Here is a 13,157-nt window from a genome sequence, read left to right as displayed (position 1 = left end):
CTGAACCAGACAATTTCCTCATCTGATTCACAGGTTGACAGAAGATATCTTTGAATGAATGTCCAGAACTTTTAAATGAATCATTGTCATAGCTTCACTTTGTCCAGACTGTCCAATCAATAAATCCATCAATGACATTTTAAAGTGCTAAAAATCATACAACTACTCTAACATGCTGACACACAGGTGGGCTTCCATAAGACTTTACTTAATGTTTCACACTGACGATTCTTTTCATATTCCGGCAGTCTATTTCAAATTTTTGAAGCATAACAGAAAAAGCTCTGTCACCAAAAGAGCATAATATCATTTATAAGAATCTCAAATAAATGTTAATCCATAATTGGGGATTGATGTGATAAATAGAAGTGTTTGAGAAGTTGTTACAACATAATGAACTTAATGATTGTTCAAAAAACTAGAAAATGCAAATGAAGCAAATGGAATCTGCTTAACTCTCTCTCTCTCTCAAAAAAACTATTACTTCAACAACCCAGGGAATAACTTTGTATAACAGTTTTGAAGACACTGAAGTCTTGTACGATACTATGGATACTGCATGAAAAGACTGCTATGCGACATTAGACTTGTTTGGCAGTGTGCCAATTTTGCGATGCAATACCGGATAAATGATTTCTTGCAACCTACTACATTACAGATGAAGTCTACAGAGGCAACAGTCTAGAGAACCACATAGTCTAGAGAACCTGATTCTATGTCAACCTTGTTGTTAGCTTTTGCACTAAACAGAAGACTACAATATACACGATGGGGTAGGAGGACAAACATGATAATAATAAGAATAATAATAAAAATAATAATAATAATAATAATAATTTATTCTTATATAGGGCTCTACATCAAAGAATGATCTCAAAGCACTTCACAAAATCGCATAAAATTATTACAGCTCAAAAAATATTACAGTCTAAATATATTGCATCATAAAAATTACAAAAATAAACAAAAATCCTAACAATAATTTTTAAAGCAATAAAATTCAGAAATTAAAGACGAAAGCAATAAAATATGACAGCATGCAATAAAACTAAAATACCAAACTATTACAGCCAAAAATTAGTAACAATAAGACTATCAAAATATAAATAGAAAATAAAATTTAATGTACAACAATAGAAAAAGGTGGTAAGATGGCAACACAAACAGTAAGACTGGAGGTTAAAATGAATAATACTTTCCAAAAAGGTAAAATAATGACTTACTTGAGATATTGTATTCTCATATTTAAATTCATGTAGATATTACAGCTGCAGTAAAATGAAAACCAGACATTCTGAGAGTAACAGAGCAGCGATGCCTACCTTGATGGTTGGCGCGTCCATCTTTGGTTGTTTGACGGGTCTCGACTGGTCTGGATTTAGCGACTCGTCCAGTAGGTCGTGGCTCTTCTTGTACTCAGAGATAACCTGCAACCTCTCCTCAAGGTATGGTCCAAAGCTTGGAAGACTCTGTGTTAAAAAGCGAGCAAAGGGCCTTTTGTCATTTCATGTAACTACAATCAGTTCAAAACGATTCATAAAATAAAAATTGATTTATAGTTCACCTTGTTGTATTATATGGAACTTGTAAGTGAAAGAAAAATGACAAATTATTGAATTATTGAAACTGCCAATTTTCGCTTCATCTGATCGCAAAACTGACGTTTTAATGTGAGAAATCCAAGTATCATGGGCAACATTGGCACACCCACTAACCGAAAATCAGAACATGAAATGAAATATTTGTGTCGTCGGTGTTACCTTCCCTGACCTGAAACTCTAACACGGACATGTTGTGTTTGGAGTCAAGAGAAATCATTCTTGTGACGGAGAACAACATTCTTATTTCCAACCCTGTACTAATAATATGGATAATAATAATATGTGCCATTTATAAAGCGCTTTCCTATAAAATCTCAAAGCGCTGTACAGAAATAAATTCCTAAAAGATATCAAACAATACAAAAAAATTGCACCAGGTAACTAAACATAGCAATACAAAGAATAAAAAGGAATAATTAAAACATAAAAGCAAATATTTACATTACAAAACAAGTATAAAGTATTCATTTTAAACATTTTAAAATATGTGTTTTCAAATCCCTTTTAAAATGATTAAGATTAGTTCAAAAACGGATATTTCCTGGAAGACTGTTCCAAACCATGGGGGCAGCTGCTGTGAAAGATCTCTCTCCTAAGAAGTTGGTCTTTGATTTAGAAGGATGGCAAACAAAGAGTTGTGATGAGGAGCATAAAACTAAGACTTGGTTCATATTTGGTGATGAGTTCCGAAATGTAGAACAGAGCCATATTATTTAGAGATTTGAAAGTGAGCAGTGCTATCTTGTAATTGATACGTTGTTGTACTGGTAGTCAGTGCAGTTCACAGAGGATTGGGGTACTGTGCCATCAAGCCTACTTTAATCTTTGCACCAAAGAGAAAAAGAAACACAGAAAGGAAAAAGTTCAGTGAGTGAAACTGACCAACTTAGACGGACTTACTTTGCCAATGATATCGATTACTTTAGGGATTGACTTTCCCTTTTGATGTCGCACGGTGGGAGGGCTTTGACCGTCCCAGTCCTCAAGGTCCTGTAGAGTCTGGAGGTACAGCAGTGTCTTAAGTCCGGTAATGTAGTCATCGACTAATGTGTAGTCCTGATTATGGATGGCACTGCAAACCTACGGGAAAGCAAGATATATTTAAAATAAATCATTTTGGTTCATCGCTACGTTATGGACCTTCATACTATCGCAAAAACCGAAGAAGACACAAATAGGATAGGAGGAAACTGGACGGAACCAGTTTGTATACTTTCTTCAGTAGTTCCTAGTTATTTGTAGTAAATTCCGAGGTTACCTTGTTGATCAGAGATGCCATTGGAGGAGCAACCTTGACCTCCAGAATGATGAGATCGAAATCTATCATTTTCATCCATATAAAATTTTGCCAGTTCTTGACCTATTTGACACAAGAAATCTTAACATGGGTTTGGGTTAAAGGCTGTAACTGCAGTAGCACCCCTATCATAACTCTAGAGTATCGCAGATAATCTCAGAGAAATCATAACATGAGTTTGGGCAAAAGCTGTAACTGCAGTAGTACCCCTATCTTAACTCTAGGCTATTGCAGAGAAAACCTCATAATGATCAAAAGTGTAGAAAACAGCAGCAACGCTAGAAGCTTATGTTTGTAAATATTATGTGTAGAACATTTTATGTCTTCTCTTTATTGCAACTTTTCTCTTAGTACATTGTCTGTTCCATTAAATTGCCTTCCAGTGGTACAGATCAGAGCCTATTGTGATAAGTACTATTGCATGAATAGGCACATAACAATATGCATTGTCATAAAACACAAAAACTGTCCTGTTCTTAAGCATAAATTAGCATAAAGTGAATATGCAACATTCAATATGCCCCTTTTTGCAGTTATTCTCAAACCATGATAACAAACTGTTAGTTGTACTGAGACAACTGTTGGTCTATTCCTGTGTGTTCCTTGAAATTTACGACTCGACCATGGAATTAGTAACGAAATGAATTACTGCGTCCTTCACATATCTGGATGAGGAATACCAATTTCTGCAAATCTGATATTTCAAGAAAAAGGTATTTGGGTTATTGTCATTTTTTTGTCTTTTTTGTTTAACTAGGTTTCTTGGGTATTGCAATACACTTTACGTGTGACAGCTGCCTATGATCATTCTGAATTGTACGTTTTGAACTTTGCACTACACCTCAGCCCCAAATATGATTCACATGATTATGAAAGAAGAAAGCTCATGACAATAGTTAATATTTTATGTTCCACAACCATATATTCAAAATGGCTTCCACGGAAGAAAGCAAAGAGAGACCCCACATAAGCAAACTTTGAGTTTTCACCGGATCATGACTAAATTCATGAAACGATTTTGGTGCACTTGAATATGTAAGTGGATTCATGTCACCCATGCTACATCCCCAGGGAATGAAGATGGGGAGGGGGCAAATATTAATAACACAATTACCTGCAGGACACTAGCACCACAGTGCAGGAACTGTAAGCCAACATCTGCAGAGTCAATACCTCCGGCAGCCATGATGGGGAATCCAGGGAGGGCTTTGGCTATGGCAGAGACTGCCCTCAGTGCAATGGGACGTATGGCATTGCCAGACACACCACCGTAGGTGGTACGCTTGGCATTACCCACAGCCGGCCAGGCTTGGGAGTTGCCCTTTAACCCCATGAGACCAGATACGGTATTAGTAGCGGTTACACCATCAGCACCACCTACGTAACCATGGAGACAATGAAAGAGTGCTCAAGTGCATGCTGATAACTTATGAAATTTCACAGATAGAGAAGTGTCAAAAGCAGTAACAATTTTATTGGTGACAAATAGATTATGAAAGATGAGAAGTGCAAAAAATAATTGTGAACAATGACCTCCCTGTTGTCTAAATTTCAAATACATGTAGGACATTTGTTGAGTTCTGCAACCGTACACAAAATACAAAAGACAAGAAATTAATTTGAAAACTGATTGTTGAAATGGACATGATTGGAGAGAATTCCAGAAGACAGCCCCATTATGAGAATATCAACAGAAAGTATCTAGCCCCCAAGGAACAGCTTTTACCTAAATGTTACATGGCTGGATGGTCCTGTCACAATTCATCAACTTATATGATTTTTTTTAGAACGAAAAAACAAGGTTGTGCTATGTTTTCACTGCAAGGAAATACTGTGGCATATATACTAACTAGAAACATGTGTTTTCTGATACTTATTCAGGGAAAACTTTAGTGCTCATGTTCTTCACAGCACCATCTGAGTGGCTTCATTTGCCTATACTATAAAATACTGAAAATAGTAGAGTTCTGCAAATATAGTTGCATTTGTGATGTAATTTTGACCATATAATTGCACCTGACTTTTCTTTCTGACATCAGATCAATTATTCCCTGATATTTCAAACAGCAAAAGAACAATAAAAAAAATATAAAATAAATAATTGATAGTTGACAGCAAACCGCCAAAGATGACAACTCTTTCTTGAAACCTAACTGCAGCAAATCTTACATCATAAAAACAGTTAAAGTCATGTTACTGTAATACACACAGCACCATCAATGAGATGAGGAACCCTCCTTCCAAGGGCTAAGGGCACAGTTAGGATGAATGCGTAGGGAGGGAGAGACTACGGGGGGGATCAGATTGTAGATAATCTCATTTACCTCATTGATTATTTATCATGACGAAGTCGATAGAATCACCACCCGAATGAAGGCTTACCTTCCTTGGCCGCTGTTGCTATGGCAACGATACTGGTGATGTTTGGCGTCATCTTAGCAAAGACAGGGATCTTGACCGCTGCCTTGACCCAGCGACAGATGTTAAGGACCAACTCTGGATCTTGGCCGCAGGCTAGACCCATCCCACGCTCCCCCATTCCGTGTGGACAGGAAAGGTTCAACTCAAGTGCATCTGCACCACATTTCTTAGAAGAATAATATCGAGAGCAACAGAAAAATATTAAACATGATCAGTTTGAGGAGAAGACTGACAGGAATTTTCCAAAGCAAAAAAAGGTGCTGTGAAAAGTAACGCCTGTTACACTCCCTTGCATGTAACACATATATAAATTATTGAAAATAATATAAAAGGATGAAAAGTTGATTCCGCTAAAGACTTAAACATGAAAAATCCATTGTATTTTTGAGGTGAATTTGAAACAATCTGGTAATGCACTACCCAACTAATTATAGGAAATACCTGAAAACATCATTTGTGGGACACATTTTCTGTTTGGGATTTAATGTTCCATTAGTTGCTAATGACTAGCAACCAATTCTTAGCAATCACATATTAAATCAAATAACTAGACTAAAAGGGTTTGGCTTATATGTGACTATGACATGGCCCTTTGAGAATGACACACATTTACAATCTTAAAAAAGAACCTATCATAACCTATGATACCTTCAATAAAACTGAAACCTCCCAACCATTCACAATTTACCTCTGACATAATGGCGAGTTCCGTCCAATCGTCCTTGTTGTAACCACACATGATACTGGCAATCACAATACGGTCTGACCCCTGACATGAAACCTATGATACCTTCAATAAAACTGAAACATTCTCCCAACCACTCCCAATTTACCTCTGACATAATGGCGAGTTCCGTCCAATCGTCCTTGTTGTAACCACACATGATACTGGCAATCACAATAAGGTCTGACCCCTTATATGAAACCTATGATACCTTCAATATAACTGAAACGTTCTCCCAACCACTCACAATTTACCTCTGACATAATGGCGAGTTCCGTCCAATCGTCCTTGTTGTAACCACACATGATACTGGCGATCACGATACGGTCTGGGAAATCTTTCTTCAGTTCCGTGACAGCGGTGCACCAGTAAGCTGCAGTCTTCTCACTGATGAGCTCAATGTTCAGATATGCCCCTTGGCCTGGTCCGAATATGTGCCCAGACGTGGTGCCTCTAACGATACGAGGAGACACGTTGGTGACAAGGTCCTAAGGATAAATACGACACAACACACAGAACTTTGTAAACATTAGTGTATACAGCTGTGTCATGAGACATGCATTAGTTCTATACCTCCTACAGGAGAATCTAATCGTAAGAAGTCTCATTGCAAAACAAATAATGTCCTGAGAAACTAATAGGAATCTTTGACTAACGACCAACAAGCTTTTCTGAGACACTATGTACTACTGCGAGCCCTGCCAGGTCCTGCCATATTGAATATTCAGTGGTTAACTACAGAATTCTACATCACACAGGGATTCCATTTAAAGTTTATAAGGTTCCTTGGAATAATCAAGAATGCCTTGATTGTTCATTGATTCTCAAGTTTATCTCAAGTATCTCAAGTATCATCAGTGAGTTTTCTTTCCAGTTGTCATTTAGCCAACAATAACAATTTACCAAATTCTGGTTGCAAAATTTGGACGCCGCGTAAGAACTTGTGGGGTCTGTGAGAAGGGTCCAAGACTAATCAGCAATGATTTCACCATATAAACCACACATCTCTACCTTGTCCAAGCTGTACGTCTTGGTCACTGCAAATGACCATCCCTGTTCAAAGGCACGCCTGATCATTGGAGCAGAGGTAGTCGGTGTAGCACTGGCCAGTCCGTAGGGGTTCAAGAATTTCATTCCACACATCTCGACACTGACATCCACCAGGTCGATAGGGGTGTAGAATTTGGGCAGGGCTGGTGTTGAGGGAACAGTCTCTCCGTGGGTGCTCTGTTGGAAGATAGTAATGGAATACCACATGATGAATCAAGCAATAGATTTATAACTATGTGGCCAAAGAGACCTCTGGATTTAAGGAAGTAACAGATGCTGTATGTTTAGACAATGTAAGAATTTCATGGGAAGTTAACATCTCTGCATACTAAAACAGATTTCTGATCTCACAATATGTCGAACTTGGCTCTCTCCGCATCAAGGGTTGCTATCAGATAAAATGTGCATTCATGCCATATTAATGTCTTCCTGATAATATATTAGAATCTTACAGATATTCCACTGTTTCACTATTCTACAGATATTCCACTGTTTCACTAACAGATACTCCACTCACTGCCCAACAAGCTATACACACCTGGAGATACTTGTGCAGGAACCAGGCTGCTGTTTTACCGTCATTCACTGATTCTACGGTAGTGTTGGCAAGCCCAGCCAGGTCGCCTCCGCAGAAGACCCAATCTTCGCTGGTCTGCATTGTGTCTTCATTAACCTCTGGCAGACCCCATCTGTTAAATTTTATTGGTGACATGGCATCCTTCACTGTCATCAAAACAGACAGATTGAAATACTATCAGAAATGCTGAAAAAAATGCTGTGTCTCTCTGGACGAGCCAAAGTAAATTTTATGAGATGAAGGTCTAATTAAATTAATTGCAACTTGTGTCATCTGTCATTGAGTCCTTTAATAGTGAACCTCTTGATTTCCATGATAGGTTGAAGCACACATGAGGAAACAAATGCAATTTACTGCACTGTGCGATTTGCACCTGTTATCTAGGTGCGGGCCTCCCACATGCCTCATTCATGTGAATTACTGTAAATATACAGGTCTTTAAGCAAGTTTTGCAACCAAAACAGCTTACAGAAGCACAAGCAAGTATTAAAACGTTTATTTGGGATGATAGGGTGTAGAGGTTAGAATGTCTGCCCCACAACCCCTTCGGTCCTTGACTCAAATACCGCCTTGAATCAGATTCTCCTCACCTATTCAAAATTCATGCTTTGCAGCCTTGTGGACTGGGGAAGTCCGTGGATTTGGTATTTCTGGTTTGCAAATTTGGATATGGGGTTGACTTGCTTTGATGTTTTTGCTACAATGTTGTTTTTTCTTGGTGGCTGCACAGCAGTGATGGTGAGAGAGGTGCCTTTCCTTCTCACAACAAAAAAAGCTTACAGAACCACAAGCAAGTAAAAAGCCTTAATTTGGGGTGATGGGGTGTAGAGGTTACAATGTCTGCCCCACAACCCCTTCGGTCCTTGACTCAAATACCGCCTTGAACCAGATTCTCCTCTCCTATTCAAAATTCATGCTTTGCAGCCTTGTGGACTGGGGAAGTCTGTGGATTTGGTATTTCTGGTTTGCAAATTTGGAAATGGGGTTGACTTGCTTTGATGTTTTTGCTACAAATTTTTTCTTTTTCTTGGTGGCTGCACTGCAGTGATGCTGAGAGAGGTGCCTTTCCTCTCACACTAGTGGTTGGATGATTAGGGACACTCTTGTCTGTCGGATGGGGACATCAAGTGGGGTTCCCAGGGGCAGGAATTCATGTAACAATTACACAAACATCGAATACAACAAGCCTGAGTTCATCCAAATCATCACATAAATAGAGTTTCAAATAAGCCTCTGTTGTCTTCCTATAACCCTTGAGAAATACAAAACTAATTTAATCACCAGTGGCTATGTATATATATTTCTTTGGAAGGTGGGGGAGTGGGGGAATAACTTGTTTTCACAAGGCTCTCTGTAACACAGATTTATGATGATGGATACATTTTACTTTCCTTTAAAATTAAGGGAGCAAATTTCAAAAGCTCCAACCACAGTTCTGCAGAGAGCAGGACAATCTTTTGACAAGTAAGTAGATGATAACTTTGCTTTCAATTGTACCTTCGGTGTCAGTCAGTGTGGAACCAAACGCCGATATGATGTAATCCGCCTTGAGGGTAACTATCTGTTCTTCGTCCTCAATCCACTGTCCTTCATCGTTCTGCTCTGTCCTGCAGAGTTTCAGCCCTGTTATCTTATTTCCCTTCATGATCACTTCCCTTGGAGATAAGAATGGCATGAATTCACAAAGTTCCTCTCGGGCTACTTCCATCTAAGAACAATGTCAAATATAAGAATAACTCTACATTAGTTAATTCAATCATAAATCAAACAGGGATGAGCCTGGGGTAAGAAAAATATCACGGAACTTTGCAAAAATTGCGGTATAGGCTCCAGTTTGCGTATGCTACAGTATGTTAGGATTATAGTTTATGTCCCCGAGGTAGAAAAGAAATCACGGATATTCCGCGAATTCGCAGAAAAAGCTCATGCCTGATCAAAGGTCGTCAAACCTTGTACAATTCAGTTCAGCTTGGTGCATTTGACACATTGGATGCTAATTTCGACCGAGTTCATAGGAACGGAATTTTGAGGCCCTAAATCCTACTGGACATGAAAGTAAATAAGAAGTGAAAATACAGCATCTTTAGGTAGAACCATTGACAGAAGCTGTTAATATTTTAGATATTGAAAAAGACTGTAAAAATGGCATTAACCAGAGTCCCAGATACTTGTTCAATCAGAAATGATGTCCTTCGAAGCAACTCAATATGTTCATTCACTTGAGTGTTAGCTCAGTGTTAAGAGTGTTAGTGTTAGGAGTGTTAGCTCAGTGGTTAACGCCGGTGCCTTCCAATCATAAGGTCCCGAGTTTGAGTCACTCCAAGATTAATGCATGTTGTCCAGTGACAGAGTTGTTGACAATTGACAATTCATAATCATGGACGTTAAATATGAATCTAAGAGACTGACTTCGGTCAGCTTGCGGCTTTGATAAGCCAATGATGGCTTCTTCGCGAGTTCCTGCTTGCAGGAGGATCTAAAATACATGCATACATACATACTTGAGACTATTCTGCAAATTTGTTCATCCTGGTAGCTCCTATAATTTTACCAGGATAATGATGTGACTTGATTAATAGCAAACCAATTCAGGTTGTGAAGGAAAAAGCCCAACATTTTGAGGAAAAGATAATTATATTTTCTCTTGGAAGCAGAGGCTTTTCCACGCCTTGAAACTTACACACAGTCACCGGACTGATAGAGTGATTGAGTAAAATGTGACCTTGGTCAGATTCAGAACATCAGAATGTTAAGAGGTTAGCTCATCACTCAAAAATGAGATAAACAGGAAAACCCTTTCTATTTCTAGACTCATAAATCATCATAAATTGTGTATGTTTTGTATTTTTCATATGAAAATTTTCACGTTTATGAAAATATCAGTACAGAAATTTAAAAAAGAAACAAAACCATGAAAACAAAAATTCTCTACCTCTTCAGGAACAGCTCTGATTGTGGTGAAGCCTTTCCTGAACACAACATAGACCCTCTTAGCGCCGCACCTGAGGGCAGATGTCGCACAGTCAAAGGCAGTATCACCTGCTCCTAGGACAATCACGTTACCATGCAGCTGGGGAAGGGTGGACTTGCAAGAACACATTCCTGCAGCACAGAATGAATGAATGAATGAATAAAAGAAAAGATTTATCAGCTAAATAGGAAAAAGTTCATCTAGTTAATATTCAGTCTGGAGAACTCTTCGTTTTTCCATGCCATGCTGATACATATCGGGTAAAAAGTCTGGTCGGGATATCTCGGGCACGATGAACAAAAGGTGAAAATGAAATTTATGCAAACTGCAGATAAATTCTTAAACTAGAAGTATTGAAATGTGTAAAAGTTAGAAAACAACACTTCATCAAAGCTGCACATGCCACAAACATAAAGCTATGAAAGACACACTGTACTACAAGAGTAACCATATATGGCCAGGGAATGTACAGTAGTTAAGTTTACAATGCTAAGTAGCCACATAAACTTATAGTTATTTTAGGTGTCAATCCACTTATGTAAGATGTTGGTTTCATTGTACTATTGGTGATTTACATTCTTGATTTAATTCTTCAAAATGTGTGTCATTTAGCTGAAAACACTGTGTAAACATTCCATTACTATTAGACCGGCAGGTGGAGACAATGACTTTTAGCAGAAATTACATCCATTTAAGGGAGTAGTAATCATGACAGCATATACAGTATGCTGTATGTCTGAGAGAGTCTGAAAATCTAACCTGTAACCTAAGATCACAACATATATACTTCAATTGTTTATATGTCTCAATTTCAGGATTATTTAATGTAGGTTGTACTAGTCCAAGAAGTAAACTGCCTTATATATAAGTTGCGGTTAAACATGTAAGCGACAAAAGCAACTGACCTACTGTATGCATTGACCTGTAATGATTTCCAAACTACAATTACTGTTAATATCATTGGGCAAAGACTGTGGATTACTAATCCTAACTTGAATGGACTACCAAGAGGTTCATATCTCTTTCGAGTGACATCATGTTCCATTGCATGACAATATCTCAAACTCTTTCATTTCCCTGCCATTTCCATTAGTCCCTCTTAATTTCTGTTCCCTCCTTCGCCCCACCTGAGGACTGTAAGCCATACCCAGAATTGTTTTTATGGGATCCCCTTCCCAATACTTGCTTTTTTACCCAATCCTTGCCATTACAGCTATTTGGGACTAGGCCATGACTGAGTCTATCATATAAAGTAAATATTTTACAATGTACAAAACAAGGACAAACACATACACACAAAGTAACGCTGCATTTGTCCCACTTGTGCAGAACAAATGTTGACTTTTCACGAGGTTCCTTCGATGGACAACACAATTCATAGAATATATGAAAAGAGAAGCAAGCACTGGTTCAAAGGTCATCTAGACATAACAGAGATGGCATAATTATACCACAAACAACTCACAAGTCATTGTTTACACAGAAAGAATTAATAAAAGTGGAATTTAATTGCAGTTTCGTAGGGAATCTGACTCTACTTCTCTGGTTCAGTCAACAAAGCTTAAAGTTTGGAAAAGAATTTGTAACAATAGAAGTATTTTATGATTTTGACACAGTTTGCAATACACACTGCAATACAAACAGCTGCAATGCAAACAACTGAACTGAATTAAAAGTACCTTTCGCCACCCTTGTGGCAAATCAACATTCGTTGTTGAACGAATTCAGTAGTGGCGGTGCTTTTGCAAAACAGCAAATGTTTAACCTACAGTGCATGACAAAGTTACACGAATAAAGAAGGTCAAATGAGGTCCAATCGTCTTTTAGATCTTGTGATGCTTTTTGTTCATTTATGGAAGGGTCAATACCATTTGCAATCACATACTTCCTATACTTATAATTTCCCAATATCTCATAAGAACTTCATAGGGAAATGGTAGTACAATAATTCTATATAAGGGACACATCAGTCATAGATGGTTACTGGTTGTCCGGTTCGGGAAATTTTTTCTTGATGGTAGCACTACAGTCATCCGAGACTGCCAAATTTCTGGTTGGACAACCAAATCAGCTGTGGAGGTTGTCTGGCCTGATGACCACTGTAGTTATTTACATCAAGTTCAGATTGCAATGTAAGTACAGTATATACCCCAAACAGGTAACATGAAAAATTGTTATCACCCCCCCCCTCTTCCACAAACATTGATGTTCTGTTCACCAAACCTACACATCGATCCTTTATTTTCAGAGTTATTTTGCTACCTTTTATGTTTGGGGCAACCAAATTTGCTGTTTGAACAGACAAAATGTAAGACATGGTTGTCTGAAAAACCAGAAGGAAAAAAAAACTAAAAGATTTGCCCTGCAGTTTATAGTCTGGTGGTCTGTCAATATCAGACAAACATGTCACACAGACAAACATATCAGACAAACATATCAGACAAACATGAATAATGTATTATTCAACACGTCTGAATGACGAGGAATAATTTCGAGAGTGCACAAATATTATAAAA

General features: G+C 38.1%; 1 protein-coding gene across 1 annotated transcript in view; it reads right to left on the bottom strand.

Annotated features, from left to right (window-relative positions):
• LOC139976002 (dihydropyrimidine dehydrogenase [NADP(+)]-like) overlaps positions 1-13,157 on the bottom strand; it is a 44,010-nt gene that overhangs the window by 7,632 nt on the left and 23,221 nt on the right. The window contains exons 7-15 of the mRNA XM_071984373.1: positions 10,603-10,772; positions 9,168-9,378; positions 7,632-7,816; positions 7,055-7,270; positions 6,298-6,531; positions 5,281-5,485; positions 4,013-4,275; positions 2,502-2,681; positions 1,323-1,469 (exon numbers count right to left, since the gene is read on the bottom strand). Of these exons, the coding sequence (XP_071840474.1) occupies positions 1,323-1,469; positions 2,502-2,681; positions 4,013-4,275; positions 5,281-5,485; positions 6,298-6,531; positions 7,055-7,270; positions 7,632-7,816; positions 9,168-9,378; positions 10,603-10,772 (1,811 nt within the window). The remainder of the gene's footprint in view (positions 1-1,322; positions 1,470-2,501; positions 2,682-4,012; positions 4,276-5,280; positions 5,486-6,297; positions 6,532-7,054; positions 7,271-7,631; positions 7,817-9,167; positions 9,379-10,602; positions 10,773-13,157) is intronic.

This window comes from Apostichopus japonicus, chromosome 2 (assembly GCF_037975245.1).
Source record: "Apostichopus japonicus isolate 1M-3 chromosome 2, ASM3797524v1, whole genome shotgun sequence".
Taxonomy (NCBI): domain Eukaryota; kingdom Metazoa; phylum Echinodermata; class Holothuroidea; order Aspidochirotida; family Stichopodidae; genus Apostichopus; species Apostichopus japonicus.
The sequence above is the reverse complement of the archived record's forward strand: the minus strand, read 5'-3'. Positions and strand labels throughout refer to the sequence as shown.